The 23,827-nt window shown below is 40.1% G+C and overlaps 1 protein-coding gene across 1 annotated transcript in view; it reads left to right on the forward strand.

The window, feature by feature from the left end:
* LOC128057592 (ATP-binding cassette sub-family C member 4-like) overlaps window positions 1-23,827 on the forward strand; it is a 194,550-nt gene that overhangs the window by 54,510 nt on the left and 116,213 nt on the right. Inside the window, 7 exon segments of the mRNA XM_052650041.1 lie at window positions 5,870-5,966; window positions 9,261-9,473; window positions 10,986-11,126; window positions 11,882-11,919; window positions 12,310-12,404; window positions 14,974-15,120; window positions 22,115-22,194. Coding sequence (XP_052506001.1) covers window positions 5,870-5,966; window positions 9,261-9,473; window positions 10,986-11,126; window positions 11,882-11,919; window positions 12,310-12,404; window positions 14,974-15,120; window positions 22,115-22,194 — 811 coding nt within the window.

Consider the following 23,827-nt stretch of genomic DNA (forward strand, 5'->3'; position numbering starts at 1 on the left):
CTTCCTAATGGTTCAGCATTAAATAATCTGCCTACAATGCAAGAGACTCAGGAGACTCAGGTTCTACCCCTTGGTGGAGGAGGGCGTGCCAATCCATCCAATATTCTTGCCTGGAGACTCCCATGGATAGAGGAGTCTAGTGTACAAATACTGAACTCAGACATGTCAAAAGGAAAAAGTGAGTTCTTTTGGACATAATGAGGTATATGTGTTAACATCCTGGTCTCTTGCTTCTGATCATAGATCCAGTGTCGAGAGTGTCCCCTTGTGAGTCTTGGATTGACATGTACACACTATTATATTTAAAATACATACTCAACAAGAACCCACTGTATTCTCTCTAGCAGGGAACACTACTCAATACTCTACAATAACATAAATGGGGAAAGTATTTGAAAAAGAATAGATACATGTGTGGGTATAACTGAATCACTTTGCTGTACACCTGAAGCTAACACATTGTTAATCAACTATACTCTATACAACTTTTTAAAAACTACTAAGGAAAAAAGCCCAGAGTATCCTTTGGGGACTTTTCTTCCTAAGTCCAAAGCACATGACTGCTTGTAATTAGGGAGGAGTGGAGAAGGGAGCTGACATTTACTGAGCAGATCGGTGGTTTGATTTCTCAGAGTGTGTGGATGAGTTGTCACTGACCTTGTTCTGAGATGAAGAAACTGAGGTTTAGTCACATTTCCAATGTCATCAGGCTCATGAGAGGGACTGAGCTGCAGTCTGCTGCCTCCAGACTCTCCACATCACCTCACTCAGCAGGTTGAGCTCTGGTCCATATTCCTCAGATTTGCTCTGTGAGGAGCTTAGGCTCCCAAAGTACCTGCGTGGAATCCCATCTATGGTCCCCAGGACCCTGGACCTAGCCACTCGCTTCCTTGGAGGAGCTGTAAACCCTGTGAGATGAGACGGGCTGAGTCCCTAGGGGTCTGTATTTAAAATGGAGGAGCAGATGGAGGGGTTAACAAGGTTGGGCTTCACTGGTGGCTTCGATGGTAGATAATCTGTCCACAGTGCTGGAGACATGGGTTAAATCCCTAGAAGTAGGAAATGGTAACCCACTCCAGTATTCTTACCTGGAGGCTTCCATGGACAGAGGAAGTTGGCAAGCTATAGTCCATGAGGTCACAGAGAGTCAGTCACACCTGAGTGACTAACATTTTCACTTTCAAGTGAAAGTGAAGAAAGTGAGGGGGATTGTTGGGCTGCATCCTGCCGGCCTGCTACGCCTGTGCTTGCCCAGGTAGACTGAAGAAGGAGTGCGGAGTCAACAGCAGAGACACAGCTGGTTTAATGACTAGGGCAAGCTTCCACGTCTGAAGCAAGGACCTAACCAGCACCCACCTCACTGTGTGCGTTGGGCAGCAGGGCAGGACATAGCAGCAGTCTGTGCTCCTAGTGGGGACATAGTAGGGGAGGGAAGATTACTAGCTACAGGGGAATTGACAAAAGATTGGCTCTTCTCTTACCAGGGCCATGTTCTTCCCTCCCCTTTAATAAGAATAGTAGAAGGTTCTGATCTAAAGCTAGAATAGTCATTAGCTAGGCTCTGGGGCAGGTGTGTAGAAAGGTCAGTCATGTGAGTAGGTGTAGGTGAAGCAGGCACTAGGCCAAGCAGGAAATGTAAAGAAAGAAAGAGAACAGCCATCTTGGGTAGCCTGTTCATACACATGTCTTGGCAATAGAGAACCGGTGTGTCTTCTGAGCTCTTGGATGATTCCCGCTGTGATTTGGATTCTATTCTTTCATTTTTATGCTTGGAAGGTGTCCAGTCCTAATGAAAAAAATACTTGCTTCCTGTGTGGGACTGGGATGTTACAGAGACTGATGGAGGCAACTCTAGATTTCTTTTTTTATCTGATACTATTTGGCAAAAAGTGTCTAGAAAATGTACTCTGGCAAAGGTTACCAAAAATCTGCCAGTTTTTTTTTTGTTGTTAATATATGCCATCTATCATAAATAATCACCTTGAAACCTATCTAAGAAAAATGTACACATTTTATATGACATGAATCTTTCTCTCATTCCCACATAGTAATAAGATGGTGTTTTAGTTCAGTCAAGATTTGGAATATCAGTGTTGCTTAACTGTTTTCAATTATGAAACATGTAAATAATTGTTAAGCTGAGTTTTTGAAAAAAAAAATAATAATTTAGCTATTGGTGCCTCTTTCACTGGAATACTTTTTAGAATTTGTTAGCAAAGCAAGATTCAAGTTTGCCGCTGATGAATTTCAGGACCTTGTGAGAATCGTTGACTTGTATTAGTTTGGTGCAAATGTACTCTTGGTTTCAGACCACGAATTTGAAATCATTATAAATAGGCTCAAACACATCTTTATTAATCAAAATTAGGGGCCATTACAATCAACATCTTTGCAGCCAAAGATGGAGAAGTTCTATACAGTCAGCAAAAACAAGGCTGGGAGCTTACTGTAGCTCAGACCATTAACTCCTTGTTGCAAAATTCAGACTTAAATTGAAGAAAGTAGGAAAAACCACTAGACCATTCAAGTGTGACCTAAATCAAATGCCTTATGATTATACAGTAGACTTGGCAAATAGATTCAATGAATTAGATATGATAGAGTGCCTCAAGAACTATGGACAAAGGATTGTAACATTGTACAGGAGGTGGTGATCAAAAACATCCCAAAGAAAAAGAAATGCAAAAAGGCAAAATGGTTGTCTGAGGCGGCCTTACAAATAGTTGAGAAAAGATAAGTGAAAGGCAAAGGAGAAAAGGAAAGATATACCAATCTGAATGCAGAGTTCCAAAGAATAGCACAGAGAGATAAGAAAGCCTTCCTCAGTGATCAATGCAAAGAAATAGAGGAAAACAATAGAATGGGAAAGACTAGAGAGCTCCTCAAGAAACTTAGAGATACCAAAGGAACATTTCATGCAAAGATGGGCACAATAAAGGACAGAAATGGTGTGGACCTAACAAAAGCAGAATATATTAAGAGGTGGCAAGAATACACAGAACTTTGCAAAAAAGATCTTAATGACCCAGATAGCCACGGTGGTGTAATCACTAACCTAGAGCCAGACATCCTGGAGTGTGAAGTCAAATGCACCTTAGGAAGCATCACTACAAACAAAGGTAATGGAGGTGATGGAATTACAGTTGAGTTATTTCAAATCCTAAAAGATGATGCTGTTAAAGTACTGCACTCAATATGCCAGCAAATTAGGAAAACTCAGCAGTGGCCACAGGACTGGAAAAGGTCAGTTTTCATTCCAATCTCAAAGAAGGACAATGCCAAGAAATGTTCAAACTATCACGTAATTGTACTCATTTCACACAGTACCAAAGTAATGCTCAAAATTCTCCAAGTTAGACTTCAACAGTACGTGAACCGAGAACTTCCAGATATTCAAGCTGGATTTAGAAAAGGAAGAGGAAACAGAGATCAAATTGCCAACATCTGTTGGATCGCAAAAATAGGAAAAGAATTCCAGAAAAGCATCTACTTCTGCTTCACTGACTACACCAAAGCCTTTGACTGTATGAATCACAACTAACTGTGGAAAATTCTTCTAGAGATGGAAATACGAGAACACCTGATCTGCCTCCTGAGAAACCTGCATGCAGGTCAGGAAGCAACAGTTAAAATAGGACATGGAACAGTGGACAGGTTCAAAATTGGGAAAAAAAAGTACATCAAGGCTGTATACTGTCACCCTGCTTATTTAACTTATATGCAGTGTACATCATGTGAAATGCCAGACTGGATGAAGCAAAAGCTAGAATGAAGATTTCCAAGACAAATATAAACAATCTCAGATATGCAGATGACACCATCCTAATGGCAGAAAGTGAAGAGGAACTTAAGAGCCTCTTGATGAAGGTGAAAGAGGAGAGAGAAAAAATTGGCTTAAAACTCAACATTCGAAAACCTAAGAACATGACATCTGGTCCCATCACTTCATAGTAAACAGATGGCAAAACAGTGGAAACAGTGACAGAGTTTATTTTCTTGGGCTCCAAAATCAGTGGATGATGACTGCAGCCATGCAAATAAAAAACATTTTCTACTTGGAAGAAAAGCTATGATGAACCTAGACAGCATATTAAAAATCAGTGATGTCACTTTGCCAATAAAGGTTTGTATCATCAAAGCTATGATTTTTCCAGTAGTCATTTATGGTTGTAAAAGTTAGACCATAAAGAAAGTTGAGTGCCAAAGAATTTATGCTTTTGAACTGTGGTGTTGGAGAACACTCTTGAGTCAAATCAGTCAATCCTAAAGGAAATCAGTCTGGAATATTCATTGGAAGGACTGACGCTGAAGCTGATGCTCCAATTCTTTGACCACCTGATATGAACAGATGACTCATTAGAAAAGATCCTGATGCTGGAAGAGATTGAAGGGAAGAGGAGAAGGGGATGACAGAGGACAAGATGATTGGATGGCATCACCAGCTCAATGGACATGCATTTGAACAAGCTCCGGGAGATGATGAAGGTCAGGGAAGCCTGGCGTGCTTCAGTCCAAAGAGCCACAAAGAGTCAGTCACAACTGAACACCTGAACAGCAACAACAACAAAACACTCAACACATTTTTTGCCAATTAGAAATATGTTTATTTATTCTTGTAGCATAAAAATCTGTGCTTTAGGATTTGATGAACTCTTGGAAACCATTGTCTGCCTCCTACCAGTTGTGGGAGCGCTTTCCCTGCCAAAAGTTGTCAAGGTGCTTGAAGAAGTGGTAGTCAGTTGGTGAGAGGTCATCTGCACATGGCAGATGAAGCAAAACTTCATAGACCAATTTGTTCAATTTTGAAGTGTTGGTAATGTGATGTGCAGTTGAGCATCGTCATGGAGAAGAATTGGGCCCTTTCTGTTGATCAGCACTGCAGACATTGCAGTTTTCAGTGCATCTCATCGATTTACTGAGGATATTTCTCAGATGTAGTGGTTTCACTGGGATTCAGAAAACTGTAGTATATCAGACAGGCAGCAGACCACCAAACAGTGGTCATAATTTTTTGATGCAAGTTTGGCTTTGGGAAGTGCTTTGGAGCTCTTAGTTGAACCACTGAGCTGGTCATCACCATTGTATACAATCCGCATTTTGTCACACATCCCAATTTGACTGAGAAATGGTTCACTGCTATTAGATAGAATAAGAGAAGATGACACTTCAGAACAATATTTTTGATTTTTGATCAGCTCATGAGGTACCCATTTCTTGAGCTTTTTCACCTTTCCCAGTTTGTTTCAAATGCCAAACAATTGTGGAATGGTCGATGTTGCGTTCTTCCCTAACTTCTTCTGTAGTTGTAAGAGGGTTAGCTTTGATGACTGCTCCCAGTTGGTAGTTGTCAACTTCTGTGGCCAGCCTCTATGCTCCTAATCTTCAAGGCTCTCGTCTCCTTTGCAAAACTTCTTGACCACTACTGTGTTGTACGTTCTTTAGTAGTTCCTAGGTCAAATGGGTTGTTGATATTGTGAGTTGTCTCCACTGCTTTGCAACCCATTTTGAACTCAAATAAGAAACTCGCTTGGATTTGTTTTTGTGTAACATCATTTCCTTAGTTTAAAGAAGTATAAAATGAATAGCAAGTAATGTCATTAACAAAGAAACATAAAGTGAGAAATATGCATTAAAATGATGTGTAACATAACTATATTTATTTAGAATGTATTCTGATATCAAACGACAAATTTCAACAAAGCAAAAACTGAAGTTAGTTTTGCATCAACTTAAATATTTGTGTTTGTTTTATTTGGTATTTACAGATCTTTGAGGGCTGTCTTGTCTTTGTCTCATGTTTTCAAATTACGAATTTTCAGTTGTGAGCACCCCAATGTGTTTTCTCTTACTGTACCTTTTACATTTGTAGGTGTATTTGCAAAATCTTGAGCAAGAAGATCACAATTCTAGTGACACATCATTTGCAGTACCTAGAAGATGCAACTCAGATTCTGATACTGAAAGATGTAAGTAATTTCTAGAAGTCTGTGGAGCTTGCTCACACTCAGATATATTGAAGGCCAGATCCTCTAAGCAGATCACTCTCTTTGGATATGTGATAAATGCCCTCTTCTCCCTCGGTTTTATATCCCCTTCTTCTGAGAGCTGGTGATATTCATATCTTTGAGGATGAGTTAAAAGACCTGTAGAAATGTCACTACTACACCCTAAGCCACATAAAGCATAAAGTATATTAAAGTGCTACTGTAGAATCACTGAATTATCACTTCTAGTGGAACTTTTTTAAAGATAATGATGTTATTTTATTTAGAACATTTATTTCCCCTTCCACAATTTAAGTCAAAGTATATTAGTATTTGGAACTTAGAGATACTAAGACCTGTTTGTACCCATGTGATGTCATGTGCAGTTTGCCTGAAGAGCATCTTCCATTAGCACCAGAAGTGAGGCTGGGTAGCTGAGCACCCGGGTCAGAGCTGCCCACTCTGCTGGTGTCTCCAGTTGCTGGTCTCCCTGCCCAGGTCTCTATGTGCCCAATATGTGTGGGAGCCTGTGTGGCAGGAGGACAAGGCCCTGCCCTCACGGGGCTCCTGTTCTCATGGGGAGGATGTGACAGAGAGAGAGGTGGGCTGACACCCTGGCTGCCTCCCTGAGGAGCTGCTGCCTCACAGGGTCTGAGTGACATGAAGCTGGCGGCCACACAGTCACCAGGGGGAGGGAGTCTGAGGCAGGGGCTCCTAAGGAAGGAGCTGACCTCGCAGGTTGGAGGAACAGCAGGAAGCCAGCGTGTCTGAGGAGAGTGAGCAGGGGGACGAAGGGAGGGAGCTGGTTTCCAAGCAGTGGGCAGCAGGCCTGGAAATTGAATGGAAGCTATTGGAGGGTCCAGAGCAGAGGAGGGAGATAGTCTGATGTGGGATTTAAAAGATTCTTTCCATGTTTGCTGGAGGAGCAACAGCAGAAGCAATTGGAAATCTTAGTAACGTTGGGAAGGCAGAAATACAGGCTCAGGCTAGGATGTCAGTTTCTAGAGCTACTGTAACAAAGCACCACAAACTGAGTGACTTAATACAACAGAAGTTTATGGTCTCCCTGTTTAAGAGGTTATGGGTCCCAAATCCCAGTATGCCAGGACCGTGTTCCCCCTGAAGCCTCCAGGGGACAATCCTTCATTCCAGCCTCTGGCGTTCACTGGCCTTCCTTGTGTTCCTTGGCTTCCAGCAGCAGCAGTGTGGTCTCTGCCTCTCTTGTCACATGGCCATTGTCCCCATGTCAGTCTGGGTCTCTTCTCTTCTCATAAGAATGTCAGTCACATTGAATTTAGGGTTGCTCTGCTCCAGTGTTACCTCATCTTAACTTCATTACATCTACAAAGACTCTGTTTCCATTAAATAATATCATGTTCACCAGTGTCATATTTAGGGTTTGATCATATCTTCTAACGGGGACACCATGCAATCCACTGCACCTGATATAATTGAGGGTGGGCTGAAGATTAGAAGTTTTCAGACCTAGTGGTTGTTTGATGCTTCAGTCCCTGGCTTGTTTGCCTCTGTACCTCAGCACCTCCTTTGTTAACCCATGTTTGTTCCAACAGGCTTTAGATTTCTCACTTATGAGATGAATTTCTGCTCCAAGTTAGATTATTAAAATACAGCACCTCTACTTCTCTAGAAGCAGTTCCATGTGTTGACTCTTTCCCACTCCTTCAGCAATAGGGGTTTCAGATTTCTCAAGCTTGAAAGCAGTTAATTCCATATACAGAGGGAGTGATAGTAGTATGTAAAACCCCAACATTGGTAGTATTATTTAGCCCATCCATAGATGTTTTGGTATTTTCTGATTGCTTCTTTTGATGACACCATCCCCACATTTAGTACTATTGGAACAATTTGTCCACTGGTGAGCACCCCTGGATGAGTTGGAGTCTATCCTTCCTGTTTGTCTAGTCCCTTTCTAACAGCAGAGAGTGGATGACTACCCCCCTAACCCCTTCAGAATTGTTAGTCCTTAGCTGCTGAGTGAAATTGCTATCTTTATAACACTAGTCATTTCCTTTTGCATCTTATAGATATAAAATAGAAAGTGTTAATCTCATTTTAAAAAGGTGTATGACTTTTGCCTCCCAAGTAGAACAAGACACAGTGTATCATGAATAAATAACTCTGCAGTATCAGATGCTGCCCAAAGGTTTCATTGGGCTTCTCCCAGGGCATCACCTCAGGGTGTGGAATGACATGGCTACCAGTGAGGATGCTGAGCCACCTTCTTTCCACCTGACCTGCCTCAGCCAGATATGCCCTCCTTTGGTTACTTTTTCATCCTGGGGTTTTGCCTAATATTTTGTTTGCCTCTGAGTGAATCAGCCAAGTTTTGATTCATGGAGTCAGAAAATAGTGAAAATATTGCACATTATTTTCTATAACTTTGTAAGAGAGGGAAACTGCAATGATGTGTCACACATGTTTAAAGAACATTAGATTGGCTGTAGCTTTGGTAGTTGCCTGATTTAGGGAAGTTGGGTTGGCTTCTTATGATTGGTTGTTCTTAATTTTTCTTGTATCTGAGTGCATCGATTGTGGTTTAGGTTTTGGTTTACTGGCATGGGCTTCCAAGACATTAGAGCCACCAGTCTCATGGCCTTCTTGTTTATGAGCTATTTTATAAGGTGAAATATTGAATTTTCAGTTTGGAACTTCCTGAGTGTGTGGGATAGTTGTAAAGGCCGTGAAGACACAGCTCATGGGTTCTCTGTCCAGAGCTGGTTCCTATACATCCTATTCCAGCTGGACACATGATATCATAACAGTGACAGTGGTCAGTGAATGTTTGATGAATGACCCTTACCTATGGAGATGTGCTTGTGTCCACCTCTGGGTTAATTTTAAGTTTCTTTCCTGGAATATCCTTCCCAGTTGACTGTTTTTTAAAATTCTGCTTCTCACACAAGGCTTCTCTCAATTTCGATGTTGTCTATAGTGACTTTGCTGATCTTCACACCAACCTCCATGCTTCTTTCATATGTGCCCAGGGTAACTATATTAATGGCCTACATTTTAACACACAAGCACACATTTTTTTTTCATATTCCTCAAAACCTAACACAGGTTTTGTCAGAGAACAGAATGCTCAGTTCTGTGTTGAGTTGAACTGAGCTAGAATTGTCAGCCAGAATTCCATTCCTAAAGATCATTTTCTTAGGAAAATTGTAATTTAAACCCAGTTAACTTTTCTTGATTAGTATTTAGACTACATTAATATTTTCAAATGCAAATGTATTCCTCTCAAATTCTTTATTTTAGGGCAGAATGGTGCAAAAGGGAATTTATGCTGAATTTCCAAAACCTGGGATAGATTTCGAAGATCTTCTTTTGAAAAAGGAGAATGAGGAGGCTGAACCATCTCCAGGTCCAGGAACTCCCACTCTGAGGAACTGGTCCTCCTCTGAGTCTTCAGTTTAGTCACTACAGCCTTCCAGCTCCTCATTGAAAGATGCAACTCCAGAAGACAAAGATGTGAGTTTCTCATCCTGCAACATGCCCTAGTCTGTCTCCTCTTGGTGGCCTTGTGGACCTTCAGTCTGCTTCTCTCATGACATCTTTGTTTGTCCCAAAGTAGATCCTAAGTTTCCAAGGCCTTATTCCATGGACTTGGTAGAATTAAATTGCTCCGTGCTTGGGGTTGTCCCTTGGGTGTAGGATGGAGGATCTTATGGAGATCAGCAGCAGGTGCACTGCTATGACTTCCTGAGCTTATGTGGCTCATAATGATATGAAAACCCTTCAATTTACTGTAGTTATAGCCTACTCACTCTGGTGGCCTCTGGCTTCCCTTATACATCCAGAGGTTTAATGTGAAGACCCCTTTAGAGTGAGTCCTTCTATGACCACACTGAATCAACTACTTTATCTATATGTAGGAATGTTCTGGCCCTGCAGGTGACTAATAGTAGTATTTTGTTCCATCATCAGATGGTTTGTGATAGGTCAGAGTTAGCGTGTTGCAAAGGACCCATCACTCAGCAGACACTTTGGAGTTAGTCTCATCTTCCTTTCTTATCCTTCAAGACCAAGAACCACATCTTATCCACCTTCAATCTTCAGTGATCAGGACAGAGCTGAGGACATCCTAGGCTCCTACGATTCTACAATGCATCTTAAGTCCTCCAGACAGAAACACACTAGATCTTCCTTAAAAACATACACAGGTATTCCTCTATATACAAATCCTCACTATCCAGACCTAGGAGCCTGGATGATTCTGATAAGTGTTCAGATTAGTCTTCCTCACATCCCTACACTCAGGAATCACTCTCTGAATTTCAGGAACCAAATAAATTCTGATCATATTCTTGTCCCCTGAGATCCAAACTCACATTACTCCAATTCTCTATGTGAACTCAGTTTACTGTATTAGGTTAATATTTTGAGACCCAGGTACATTTTATGCTTCCATTCTTGAGTGACACAAATAATCTAGATATATACATTAGCTCCATATAATTTTGTGTATTATTTTGGAACAAGCTTCTACACTTATACTTGAATAAAGTATATTGTGCATGTGCTGAGAGTCATGATCAACTTTAAGCAAAGCCCTTCAGCAATGAATAATTTTATGCAAATGATGTTTTTTGTTTCTTTTTAAAATTTTTAAAATACAAATTTATTTATTTTAATTGGAGGTTAATTACTTTACAATATTGTATTGGGTTTTGCCATACATCAACATGAATCTGCCACAGGTATACATGTGTTCCCCATCCTGAACCCACCTCCCTCCCCGCTCCCCGTACCATCCAGATTCTTAGGAATAGGATGGCTAGATCTGAGGGTCAATGCACACATGGTTTCACTAGATATTCCCACACCCTTCTTTGTAGGAGGTGTTGCCATCTTGCACTCCTGCAACTGTATGAGATTAATCCATTTTCCTATAGCTTTGCAATGGATGGCATTGTTTAACTTTTGAAACTTGGGGGTTCATTATTTAAAATTTTGTCTCTCATTGCTATTTTCCCCTCCCAGACTGAGAATATACAGGCTATACCATCACTGGAGAGCTGTTCGATAAGAATGGTTGGTTTTAAGATCTACAAAAATTGCTTCAGAGCCGGTGCTCACTGGTTCATCATCATTTTCCTTATTCTAATAAATATTGCAGCTCAAGTAAATAACATTTATTTTGGTTTGTGCTTTCAGCTTGATACTTATGTGCTAATTGATAATATGTTTATTTTATTATTTTTAATATGTATATTAAGAGATATGTTTCCAAGACTTGGCTCATGAGGTTATGGGATCTTGCTAGGTGAACCTGAAATCAGAAAAGCAGGCCTGCAGCCTGGAACCTTAGGCAGGAGCTGACTCTGCTGTCTTGAGGCAGAATTTCGTCCTCCTCCGGGAATAGGAAGCATTGAGTTTTGCTCTTAAGGCCTTCATCTGACTGGATGAGGCCACCACAGTCTTTAGGGTGATCTCCTCTACTGAAGTTCTGATGATGGATGTGAACCACATCCACAACACACTTCACAGGGACATCTAGATGGGTGTTTTGTTGAATCACTGGAGACTGACTTCACCAAGCTGACACTGAAAACTGATCATTGCTGTACCTGTCAAGCTTTTTTCCTTGGAAGAATCCCAACATTTGTACTGATGTGTTTTGCTATCCACTTGGACTCACATTGAAATACATTATATGTGGAGAGCAAAGTTTTCTAGGGAAAAGGGGGTATCTTTTAAAGGTTTTAAAATGTAGCATGCCCTCCCTTGACCTGTGGTCATTTGGGGTGTGGGGCTTGGCATAGACCTGAGCCAGAAGAACCGTCTGTGTTCTGGAGACTTTCTGTCCCCCATCCTAGTGAGCGGGGTGTGAGGCTCAGTAATATCAGTGTGTGAGTGACTGTTGTCTCCTGCTCCAGGTTGCCTATGTCCTGCAGGATTGGTGGCTTGCAGACTGGTGAGTAATTCCTGGTCTGACCCAAAGTGCTGTGAAATCTACATGAAGCCTCACTTTCCCACAGTTGGGATGGGGAGGTGGGGTTTGTTCAGTCTCCTCCTCTGACCCTCATGTTGTTTCCCTGAAGAAAAACTAAAGTTCCTGCTGGTGGCATGTGACCCTCCCATGGTCTCTCCCCATGTTTGACCCTCAGGAGCTTCCTGACAGACAATTTTGAGAACCAGAAGACATGATTCAAATAGAATTTTTATAAGGTAGATGGACACAGGGCATTATGAGCTGGGAATGATTTTTCAGCATGAAACATATCTCTCATATTGACAATTTTTTGTGTGTTTGTCTAAATTCTATCTATAACATACTATTTTTTTTTCCTTTCCCATTCCATAGGGCAAATGAAAAGAGTACTCTATATGCCATGGTCTTCAGACAAGGAAACATGATTGTGATGCCTGATCCTGACTGGTACTTAGGAACTTATTCAGGTAAAGTTGAGTAATCTGCTCTATCTGAAGTGCTTACAGTGAGCCTGTGTGAGTAACTAGGGCTTCCAGGAGTAATTCAATAAGATCTTAGTGGGTTAAAAGTCTGAGTTGCAGCTTCTCCATGAATTAATTAGAATAATTATTTTTTAAATCTACTAGAAGAAAGAGGTTGAATGAAGTCTTTTAATTTGTTCAGTACTGGATTTTGGAAGTTACACCAGAATTGCATATTGAGAAAATCAGCCACTGGAAATATGTAGCTATTGTGTATTCTAGTAGGTGCTTTAGCTAAATCTTACCCCCTCGTGGCTCAGTTGGTAAAGACACTGCCTGCAATGCAGGAGACCCGAGTTTGATTCCTGGGTCAGGAAGATCCCCTGGAGCAGGAAATGGCAACCCATTCCAGTATCCTTGCCTGGAGAATCCCATGGACAGAGGAGCCTGGCAGGCTACAGTCTGTGGGGTTGCAAGAGTTGGACACAACTGAGCAACTAGGGACACACATATGGCTATATGGATGGACAAGGGAATTAGAAGTTGATCCTCACTTTGTGCTTTAGATTGTTTCAATTCTGTCTAAATAAACCTTGGCTTTTATTGAACTTGGGCGAAATCCTCTGGCAGCATGGGCACCCAGATGAAAGCATTAGTTCTTCACAGGTATGCAAAGCTCCCCTTCACCATACTGCTCATCTCTTGAGCTTCACAAATTGCTTAAGAGGGAAACTAAGTAGGGGAAATCCAGTGTCTGGGAATTAAGATTCCTTCTCTTTCTTACTTAGAGATCACAATTTTATTGTGTCTGCAACTGTGATTAACTTAGAGGCTTGCCGGACTTATATTAACACAGCTTTCTACTTTCAAAAGAGTGCTTAGTATATATATATATATATATACTTAGTATATATATATATATATATATATGTAGTACTACACAGTTTTTAAAGGAAGTCTCATCTAAAATATTAATATTCCCATGGGAAACCTTCATACAAGCTTTCCACAGAGTGTGATATCTTTATAAGAACCCACTCATTGAAATGGGTCACACTCCTCTCCAGTGTTTATTATGTTGATCTCTTGCTAAGAAACATAAATCCATTTGTTGTTTATCTTCTGAATTGGTGGACTGTGGGGACTTAGAAAAGAAAGGAAGGGATTCTATTATGCATTCATATAGGATGGTGGGATAAGACAAATACCCATAGATGGAATCCAGGAATTTGAGCAACTATCAGAGCTGAAGTCATATGTCAGCTGAAGGAGAAAAAAAAAAGTACTTGATGGAATACTTCTTACAGAAGTCATGTCCACTCTTAGCATTGTGAATTCAAGAGATTTAAGAAGGGCTATTAAAAAAAAAAAAAAAAACTTATATACTTTTAATTTTGGCTCCATTGAGTCCTCATTGCTTTGTGCAGGCTTTCTCTAGTAGCACTAGCAGGGGCTACTCTGTTTAAGTTTTGGGCTTCTGATTGCAGTGGCTTCTCTTGTTGCAGAGCACAGGCTCTAGGCTCATAGGCTTCAGTAGTTGCAGCATACAGGCTCAGGAGTTGTGACTCACAGGCCCAAGAGCATGCAGGCTCAGTAGTTGTGGCACAAGTATAGTTACTCTGTGGCATGTGTAATCTTCCCAGTGCAGGGAGTAAACCTATATCCCTTGCATTAGCAGGCAAATTTTTATCCACAGCACTACCAGGGAAGTTCTAGAAGGGCTAATTTAATTTTTATATGCTGAGGGGGATGCATGTATACCAGTGGCTGACTTATGTTGATGTATCGCAAAAGCCATCACAATGTTGTAATTATCCTCCAATTAAAATTAGTTAAATATATAAAATCACAAATTTAAAAAAAATTATATGCATAGGGGGCACTGTTTGTGTCACTAAATAAAATATGTTTAAAAGATTATGTTCATTTCCAAATACTTCATGTTTCTATTAAACACTTAAGAGATTAGTTGCTTGTTTAGATTAATTATGTCATGTTAAAATATAATTTGTATTTTCTTGCAATTATTTGTGAGATTTTCTGCTTGCAACTTAATGCAATATTTTCACAGTCCTTACAGCTATTTGGGCATGGAGATAGCTACTTTACACATTTCCAAGGAAATGATAAATCATTTCTCCTGTTCGCTGTTAATTTAAGCTGGTACTAAAACATTCCTCAATTTTAGATTGAGGGACACGCAATTTATAAGATTTGAATAGAAGCAACAGAAGATCAACTACTTTTATTGATATAATTTTCTTTCTTCTGAGTTTTTATTAAAACTTGTAATTGTATTAGGAAAGCCTAGAATGAAATTGTAGTTTATACCTGATCTTTTCCCCATGTGGTTTCTATTTAATGAGAAAACATAGTAATTTTTATATTCTTCTTTATAAATTAAACTCTTACAGAATCTATTGTATATATACACATCTATTCTATATATGAATTTGCATATAAATTATATTTATAGAATACAACATATAATATCTTTATAAAGTGTCTGACATGTTTTAGCATCACTGAAGCAAAGGCAGAGATCTTACGTTCTGAGTGATGTTTTTTATTTCAGGTTTAATGGTAGCTACCGGCCTTTTCAGCATCACAAGATCTCTGTTGTTAATCTACATGCTTGTTAATTCTTCACAAACTTTGCACAATGAAATGTTGGAGTCTATTTTGAAAGCTCCAGTATTGTTCTTTGATAGAAATCCAATAGGTAAGTCAGACACCAAGCTTATTAGCAAACATGTCTTGCTAATACATTAAGTACCTGATTACATTTGATGTTTGAAATTGGAGGAGATTCTTATAAGAAAATCACTGTGCACGTTGATCCATCTTCTACAAAAAGCTTTCCTGATGTCTTCTACCAGGGAAAATCTCAATATAGAAGCATATAAACTTTTATTCCAGTTCATATATATGTGGGAAGATAAATGAATGTTCACTTTGCAGAGGCATATGAAACACACTACAGTTGATGCAAACATAAATCAGTGTTGACTGGTTGCTAAAATGTTGGCTGTGTTACCTAGCATTAAGGTAGGTTGTTCATTAGGAAGGAACTTCTTATAATGAATCTGTACCTGAGACAGGCTGTGGGTTACTATCTTTCATTTCCCATCCATTTCTGGGATCACAGAATTCTGACATGTGCCTATACTTTGAGGTTTACCTAAAATGGTAAGGAAAACTTAATGAAAATGTAAGATTGGTGAATGTAAACATCCTCTTCAATGAAATTAGCTCTATAGTTTTACAGTGGACATTTGGTGACTTATAATAGGCTAACTTCAATAACTCTAAGTGGACTTCCCTGGTGGCTGACAGTAAAGAATCTGCCTGTGATGTGAGAGGCTCAAGTTCGATCCCTGAGTCAGTAAGATCTTTTGGATAAGGGAATGGCAACTCACTCCAGTATTCTTGCCTGGAGAATCCCATGGAGGGAGGAGCTTGGTGGACTATGGTCCATGGGATTGCAGAGTCAGAGGTGACTGAGCAATAACTCTGTAAGAGGCTAACTTCGCTTGGATCCACAGGAACCTTCTGCAAACTGGTAGTTTTCCCCATGTATTTATAAATTGAAGATGACTAGATGTTGATGAACTCTGTCATGATCAGAATTAATCTTTCCAATAATTGTGTCCCCTGATTGATGTGTAGCAAAATGGTCACTGAGTATATTCTAGGTCTTATAGTCTCTCCTCATGAAGAACCAATTTTAAATAATCATTTTTGTATTTGTTTTATGTTTTTATATGAGTCCATCTGTACAGAAGGTTTCCCAACTTAAAAAGAAAGTTGGAAAGCCACTGGGTTTATGGGGTTTTATGAGTAAATCCTATTGAGCACTCTCCACCCTGCCTGGCACTGTGCACTTTGTTATAAATTTTATGTGAAATGTGGCCCATGTTTACAAAGGGTGTATAATCTAGCTGTGAACTCAAGACGAATAAACCTGAAAAGTAGTTAGACCACCAAATAGATTATACTATGATATGTTCTGAGAAATACTCAGACTCCAGGCAGAATCTGGAAGCATGTTCTTCATTTTCAAAAAGAGTCAGGATGTCTTTGAAAGTGAGAATTGCTTATGTCTTTGCTAAGAGTGTCTGGTCTTATTTTAGGTCCCACTGGGTTGCAGGGTCTCCTCAGTCCTCAGCACTAAAAGTAAAAATGGAGGAACAGAGGTTGGAGGCAGGTGCTGGGCAACAGCAAAATGTATCAGCTGAAAGCACAGTATTATAAATTAAAAATATATATATCATAGTTGGATGGGTGGACTGGAGTGCATTTTAAATAATCTTAAGTAACCCCAAAGGACATTGCCATGTTTAGAACCAGTTAACTCATTGGTGTTCAAAATATTAGATCTGGATTGTCAAGAAAAATTGTGTTTATGCTGTGTGCATTTTGTTTAAAATAATCCTGTTCTATAGCACAGGAAACTGTATTCAATGTTCTATAATAAACCATAAGGTAAAAGAACAAATAAAAACATAACAGAACTCTCTTATTTTCATCAAAAAGGTTCTGTAAAATGACTAATGTAAGTTTTGTTATTTAAAAGGTACTTAGCAATTTGAAATTTTAACTTTAATGAAATCTGTCTTTTCCCTGACTAATTTTGGTAAGCAGGTCTCTTGTTACTCCTGTGATGACGGTTCTAGTCCAGGCTTTTGGGTTTCTAGTGGCAGAATCTACCCAGGTTAGTTCAGAGGAGGAGGGTTCGATTAAAAGAAAATGGGTGTCTCATGGAGCTGGAGGGATGCTGACTGTCCTATATCTGGGGATGGCAGCCGAGGTCCTCCTGGGAGCCGGGGCCATTGTCACAGGGCTTGTGCATGTTCTCAAGTCCCTTTGCCTCTCACCTTTTCTGGGTTTGGTGGGTCCGATCCACTTTCCTGCTTCTCTCCTGGCAGGAGAACTACTTCTTCATAGTTCGTGAGATGGCAGATCTGAATGACTTGGTGGCTAATCTTGGATTAGGACTCCCTGGGCACTTTTGATCATTTAGCAATAGCCAGGGATGTGGAGGGTTCCTGAGAGGCCAACACCATTATTCCAAGCCTGTCCACTAAAGATAAAATAATTCTAGGGAGTGGTAGATTCCCAGGAGCTACATTTGTCAACAAGAGTCTCAGGGAGGAGAAAAGGGCTAAGGCTGGAATCTGAACAGATAAGGTGGAGACTGAGGACCTGCTTAGTGGGTGAATAGAAAAGACAGGAGGGCCCCTGATCAGAATAAGGATATGAGATCAGGAGTGATGAAAGGGAGGTAAAGTGGCTTCCTCTCTTCTCTCCTCACTATTCTTAAAAACATGATATATGTGATTTAATAAAGAAAGGAGGCTTTAAATGAAATTATTTTAAATGACAAGTTAAGGCCTGTTGATAATTACGTGAAATCAAGAGAAATCAAAAGTGCATAAAAGGTTTTCATGCTGGCAATTTGGGCAGAGGCCTAAGGCAGAGCTTGTGAAGTTGGGTGTGGGTAGTTGTGATATGCTAAATGTAAGATGTTCTGTAGGGCAGCCAAGAAAGTTTAGAAAGAGAATAGGGAAAAAATTGTCAAGGCACTATCCTTAGGAAAAAATAAGAGACAGCAAGGGATTTTGCAGGAAGTTGCCCTGAAAAGTGGGATTTCCATGCCTCCTCTCTCTGGTTGGTGAAGATCTCAGGATGGCTCGACAGTAGCACCCAGCCCATGATAAAATATTGTTGCATCACCCTGAGAAAGTTTGGACCTTGTCTTCTCCATCACTGGAAGTCTGATTTATGAAAGAATTTGAACATTTCTGTTAGCTGCAGAACCCTTTCTTCAAAGGCCTACTCTATGTGAATGTCCATATGGTTGTAAGGGGTTCTGTTTAGTATGGGCTAGTCAGTGAGAGAGATGGATGGGGTGTCTTGTCCTTCATGTCCTCTTCTGCCTCATTCTCCAGGGGACCTCTGTTGAATTTCAGATGCCTCACAGGAAAAAGTTTGGAAATTGCTAACCCTGGTGACTTTTCATGTCCCTTTAAACTCTAAAATCCCATGAGGACAATATGAACAACACCTTTCAAAAGTGGGCTACTTCATAATTTAGAAGATACCTGCATAATCATAATTTTTTATTCTGTGAATGTTATAATTTCTCTTTTACAGAAAAGGGGTTTGACTCTCAGTGGAGGTTGAATGAGTTGCCTAAGGCCTCTTGCTGCTGAGGGTCAAAGGAGGACCAGAACTTGGTGTTTCCTAATTCTGTTGCTCTTTCAATTTCTTTTTTTTTTTTTTTTTTTTTGCTCTTTCAATTTCTTTGAGCTGCCACCATGTTGATGACCTATTCCAACAGCAAAGACAAAGAGACTGTGGAGCTCCCAGCCTTCTACAGCTCCTACTACTTTTCTTAGTCTAGTTAGTAAATTAGTTTATGTAGAACGATACAGGAAGTCCCCTGAACTACCTCCCACCTCCAGGATCCACTGAACACTTATCCATTGGGCCAATTTTGCCCCTTTCCCTTGCATGGTACCTGGAAGTACAGGTGTGTTTTCTTTCCCCTTTGGAGAGACTCTGATCTTTTTTCAATAGGCTGGTTGGATGTAGATCCCATGTCTTACCAGGACATTGGGTCTTTTCTTGCTCTTCCCACCCCTCTATGCTCTACTGGACTCAGAGCCTGGCCTCAACCCAGCACTCCTGGCTTCTGACTCTCTGCAGGGCTGTCAAACCAACAGATAATTTTTATCAAAGGAATTAGATCCTAGAACCATGGGTGAAGCTAATTGTGGGTGCATATAAAGAAGGTCACAGTATTGGAGTGTTCAAATAACATATCTTGTCTTACTTACCCTCAAGGTCAGTTGTGGCCTGATATGGCGTCTTTTGGACTGGTGCCTAGCACCACTTTTGTGGTAAAGAATGGGGCTCAAAAAGACATACACTATGTCATGGGTGAACCTCAAAAATATTACACTAAGTGGAAAAAGTCTGACTCAGAGACTACAAATTGTACAGTTCTGTTAGTATGTTATGTCCTGAAAAGGCAAGTTTATAGAGAAAGTAGACTAGTGTTTGCCTGATCTGTGAGTGGGAACAGGGTGTTACTATGGCATGAGAGGATCTAATTGGGGGCATAAAAATGTCTTAAAACTGATTTTTGGTGGTGGTCACATCACTCAATAAAGTTACAAAAATCCATTGAATTATACATTTGAAATGGGCAAATTTTATGAGATGTAAAATATACCTTAATAAAAATATACTTTGGTATTTTATGATCTATAAATATACCTTTTTGTGGTTGTTTAAAAAATAATAGTGCCCAAACTAGAGATAGGGACTTCCAAGTTTTAAATTACAGTTGGTTATAAGTAAGCAGGGAAGATGTAAGAAGTGACTGATTTCCACCTTAGATTCTGGACTCAGTTATTAAAATGTGATTATTGTGAATTTGTATTTTGACACTCAGAATACTAGTGTTGTCTTTCATGACATTTTGTCTTGTGGGAAAGGTAGAAAATTGTGAACCAGAGCAGTTAGGAGGAACCTGATTTTTTCTTGGACACCATGGCCATTCAATGGGAGTACCTCCCTCCCCCTCCATTCTCTCCTCTTTCTCCTTTCCTCTCTTTCACCCCATTCTTCCCCCTGAAGAACCTAGAGGGATAGTTATTCTTTCACCTTGGTGATTTGGATACCTGTTAATGCTCCTGGCATTATTACTTGGTTCTTTTACCTGCATGAGCCAATTTAATCCTGAGATTCACCCTCTAAAGCAGGCATTCATAGAGGCTCAGAAAAATTGTTACTTGATACCTATAAAGGTATCACCAAAAGACAGTTTCTAGAGTCTGTATTTCCTAAGTCTAAGAGAGGAAAGTTCAGGCTCAGCCTCTAATGCTGGCCTGGCCAAGGGTGACAGCCTCCAGTGGCTCCAGCTCACTCTGTGCTTCTAGTGAGCCAGGTGCCCTGTGGAGAACAGCAGAGTCATACATCGTGGCAGTGGAAACTCAGCCCCAGCCTCTGGTCATTCACGGTCTTTTTGTGGCTTTGTCTGAAGGGCCTTGGAAGGAAGTCACCTGTGACAGAGGTCAGGAAGAGCACCTAGAGATGCTGCATCTCACCTGTAGACTGTCTTCCCAAAGCCTCAATTATGAAAGAAGTTCAGGAGCCTAGATAATATAGTTCTCAAGAGTTGCTGCATCAAAGTAGTCTCTGTGTATGTATGTGTGTGTGTGTGTGTGTCTGTGTGTGTGTGTAGCTTCAGTTTCTTCACATTTAATCATAAAAAGACTACTGTTAACTGAAAAAAAAAAAAAGTACAGCCTAAAAATTAAGAATTATGCTTTATTCTGTGGACAAAACTAAGGATTTATGCCCAGGACACAGGCTCTGAGATGACTCTCAGATACTGTTCCAAGGAGACAAGAGGCAGGGGGAGGAAGGATATAGAGAAGTTTTTGCAACAAAGACCAGGTAGTCAGAGCATCAAACTATTTCTGTGAATAAAAAGAAAACCAGATTCTTCCAGTTAGGGAATTTAGCACTTTTCTGTATATGGGAGGATGCAGGAGTCTGGGCTTATTGAAATCATTCCTTTGAGATGCGTCTCGGCTACTTGGCGTCAATATCCTATTTTACTCATCCTGAGTTTCCTCAGGGTGTACCATCGGAAGATGGCTGCAGGGTCCTTATGGCTTCAGCATCCTTTGTTTACTGATATGACAGGTGGCATTTTTAGTTCACACTAGATATTTATTAGAAACTCTTACCTTCCAAACCCACAGCCTCTAGGACATACTGTTTTCATGGATGCTAAGAAGGTAAATAAAGTTAGTAATGATAAGTGATTTTTAGTCATTAATAGATATTTTAGTTTTTCTGCCTCCATTCCTCTGGTCTTCTTGGTTACTTAAGCATGATTATGTTTATCATACCCAGTACACCCCTGATGGTTCAGACAGTAAAGCATCTGTCTACAATGAGGGAGACCCAGGTTCAATCCCTGAGTTGGGAAGATCCCCTGGAGAAGGAAATGGCAGCCCACTCCAGTACTATGGCCTGGAAAATCCCATGGATGGAGGAGCCTGATAGGCTACAGTCCATGGGGTCGCAAAGAATCAGACATGACTGAGCGACTCCACTTCCACCCTGGTAGTAAACTCACAACCTGGATATGGCAGGAATCCACAATTTCCCCAGATTTCCCACAATGTGAAGTTCTATGAAGCATCTTGAGGGAAAAAATTTTAGAGCAGTTACAGTTAAATTTATTTTAAAAGTATCACTTATCAAAGTTAATTTGATAATTTTGCTTTTAACTAAAGCAAAATCAGAGTAACAGGATTAACTTAAGTATTTTGAAACTGGTAGTTTAACAAATTGGAACTTGGTAAGTGTTTCAAGTGGGATGGTTTAAAAGAAGGAAACTTTCTCAAATCTACCAACCCTTCCTGATACAGCCATGAGATTTCCCCCACCAATTATTTTAAAAAAACAATGCCTCAATTTGAATTTCCTACGAAAGGTCATTTGGTATTTTTGCTTCTCTTTAGGTATCATCCTATTTTCTCTTTCTTCACCACTGACATTGGTGTGTTTCATATGAATCTATAATATATTAAATATATATAATTTAACAATGTTTTGATTTGATCATGGATTATTCCTCTTACAGGATCTGTCTGGGGAAATGAGTAATTTCTCATATCCTTTTCATACAGGAAGAATTTTAAATTGTTTCTCCAAAGACACTGGGCATATGGATGACTCGCTGCCCCTGACATTTCTTGATTTCATCCAGGTAATGTACCAGTCCTGTCAGATTCTCCCAGAGACTAGCAGAGTGCTTGTTTCTCAAGGCCTTTTCACAGGGGCTGAGGGTTGGCCTTTCAGCCTGACAGTGTATCCTGTTACCTTCAGCAAAGGTCATGTTTTGTAAGAGAAAGGGGTGGCTGTGATTGGGAGGCTGAATTAACACAAGTAACACCTGGGCCAGGAGTGGCTCCACAGTCACATCAAGGTTGGTCTGAAGCAGTGACATGCTAAGTAAGTGGCTCTCCCTCTGCCTTCCAGGTGTCTCACCAGATTCCCTTTACTGTGAGTACATTTCATATGCTCACAAAAACAGTCACCTGTCATGGAAAGATAGCCTTGATGAACTAAATTAGGCATTGTGTTACCACAAAGGACAAATATTTACTGTACTGCTTTGTTGTTTTTTTTTTTTTAATAAAGCTAAGTGTGGTTACAAAGAAAAGATAAGTAAAAATAAAGTGAAAATTGTACTTGAACAAAGACAATAGAGAGCAGTTATTGAAGAAACAAAGTCTTAAAGCCAGTAGTTCAATTACAGAATGAAAGTCATCTCAGAAAATGTTTTTGTAGGCAGCTTTTCTTTTCACATGTTGACTGCTTTTCTTAAGGTGTCTTTAAGAAAAAAAAAGACAAATACCTACAGGTATATCTTGTATCCAGCCTTTGTTTTGTCTGTCAACTTGAGGGGCCAAAGAAATGACATTGGATCATGTCATCTCTCATCCTCACATTCAGCATCATTGCTCATGTGGGGTGTTTTTTATGATATTTCATTTTGTCTGCTTTTCAATGATTCAGTTTATGCAAACTTTCTTCATTTCCAAGTGTTAATTTTGGAAATGAAGTACATTTATCAAAACATGCACAGAGAAATGCAGCAATGAATATGACTGAAGACAACACAGCCTATTGGTAAAGGGTTCTATGGTTGACCAGGGTGAAGTGAGCTGAGACTCAGAGGCAGTGCCCTTTTGCTGCGATGATGTCTAATTTTTTTCTCTTCTGCAAACTTATTTTATAAATATGTCCTTCTGGGTTTAACTATATGATTTGTCCTCAGAAACAATCTTTTACTATAGCAGTGCCACGTTTTGACTATGATTGTTAATTACATTAAGATTTTGTGAAATCTTTGTGATTATTTGCTACTGCTAGCTGGGCCAAGGTTGAATTTCCAAAGCTGTTTGGTCCACTGTGTGTTTAGCACATGATTAGCTTCACAGTCATAATCTGTCACATATCTTTGCATGATGTAAAGACGGACAGGGAGAGATGCTACCTGATTTCAGTGTAAAACATTCTCAGTTGTGTGAGAAGACAAAATTCTAATTTCACTGATTTCCAGTTCCAGCTCTTCCACTTGTAGTTTATCTTGAAGTTTGGGACCTCCAGGTGGAGGCGTCCTGTATGTCATTGGAAATAAGAGTCTGGTATTTGAGGGAGAGACCTAGGATGAGTGTGGCACCTGAGTATGGTTTACTGAGCAGATCATAGCTGGATTGATGAAGATGGATAAGGTTGCCTAGAGAGTGAAGCTTTTTTAGGGGCCAAGATCAGAAGCTTATGGAAGCCTCAATATTCAGAGAGGAAGCAGAGAGGGAAGGGAAGCAGAGGAGACA

This window comes from Budorcas taxicolor, chromosome 12, assembly GCF_023091745.1.
Source record: "Budorcas taxicolor isolate Tak-1 chromosome 12, Takin1.1, whole genome shotgun sequence".
Classification (NCBI taxonomy): domain Eukaryota; kingdom Metazoa; phylum Chordata; class Mammalia; order Artiodactyla; family Bovidae; genus Budorcas; species Budorcas taxicolor.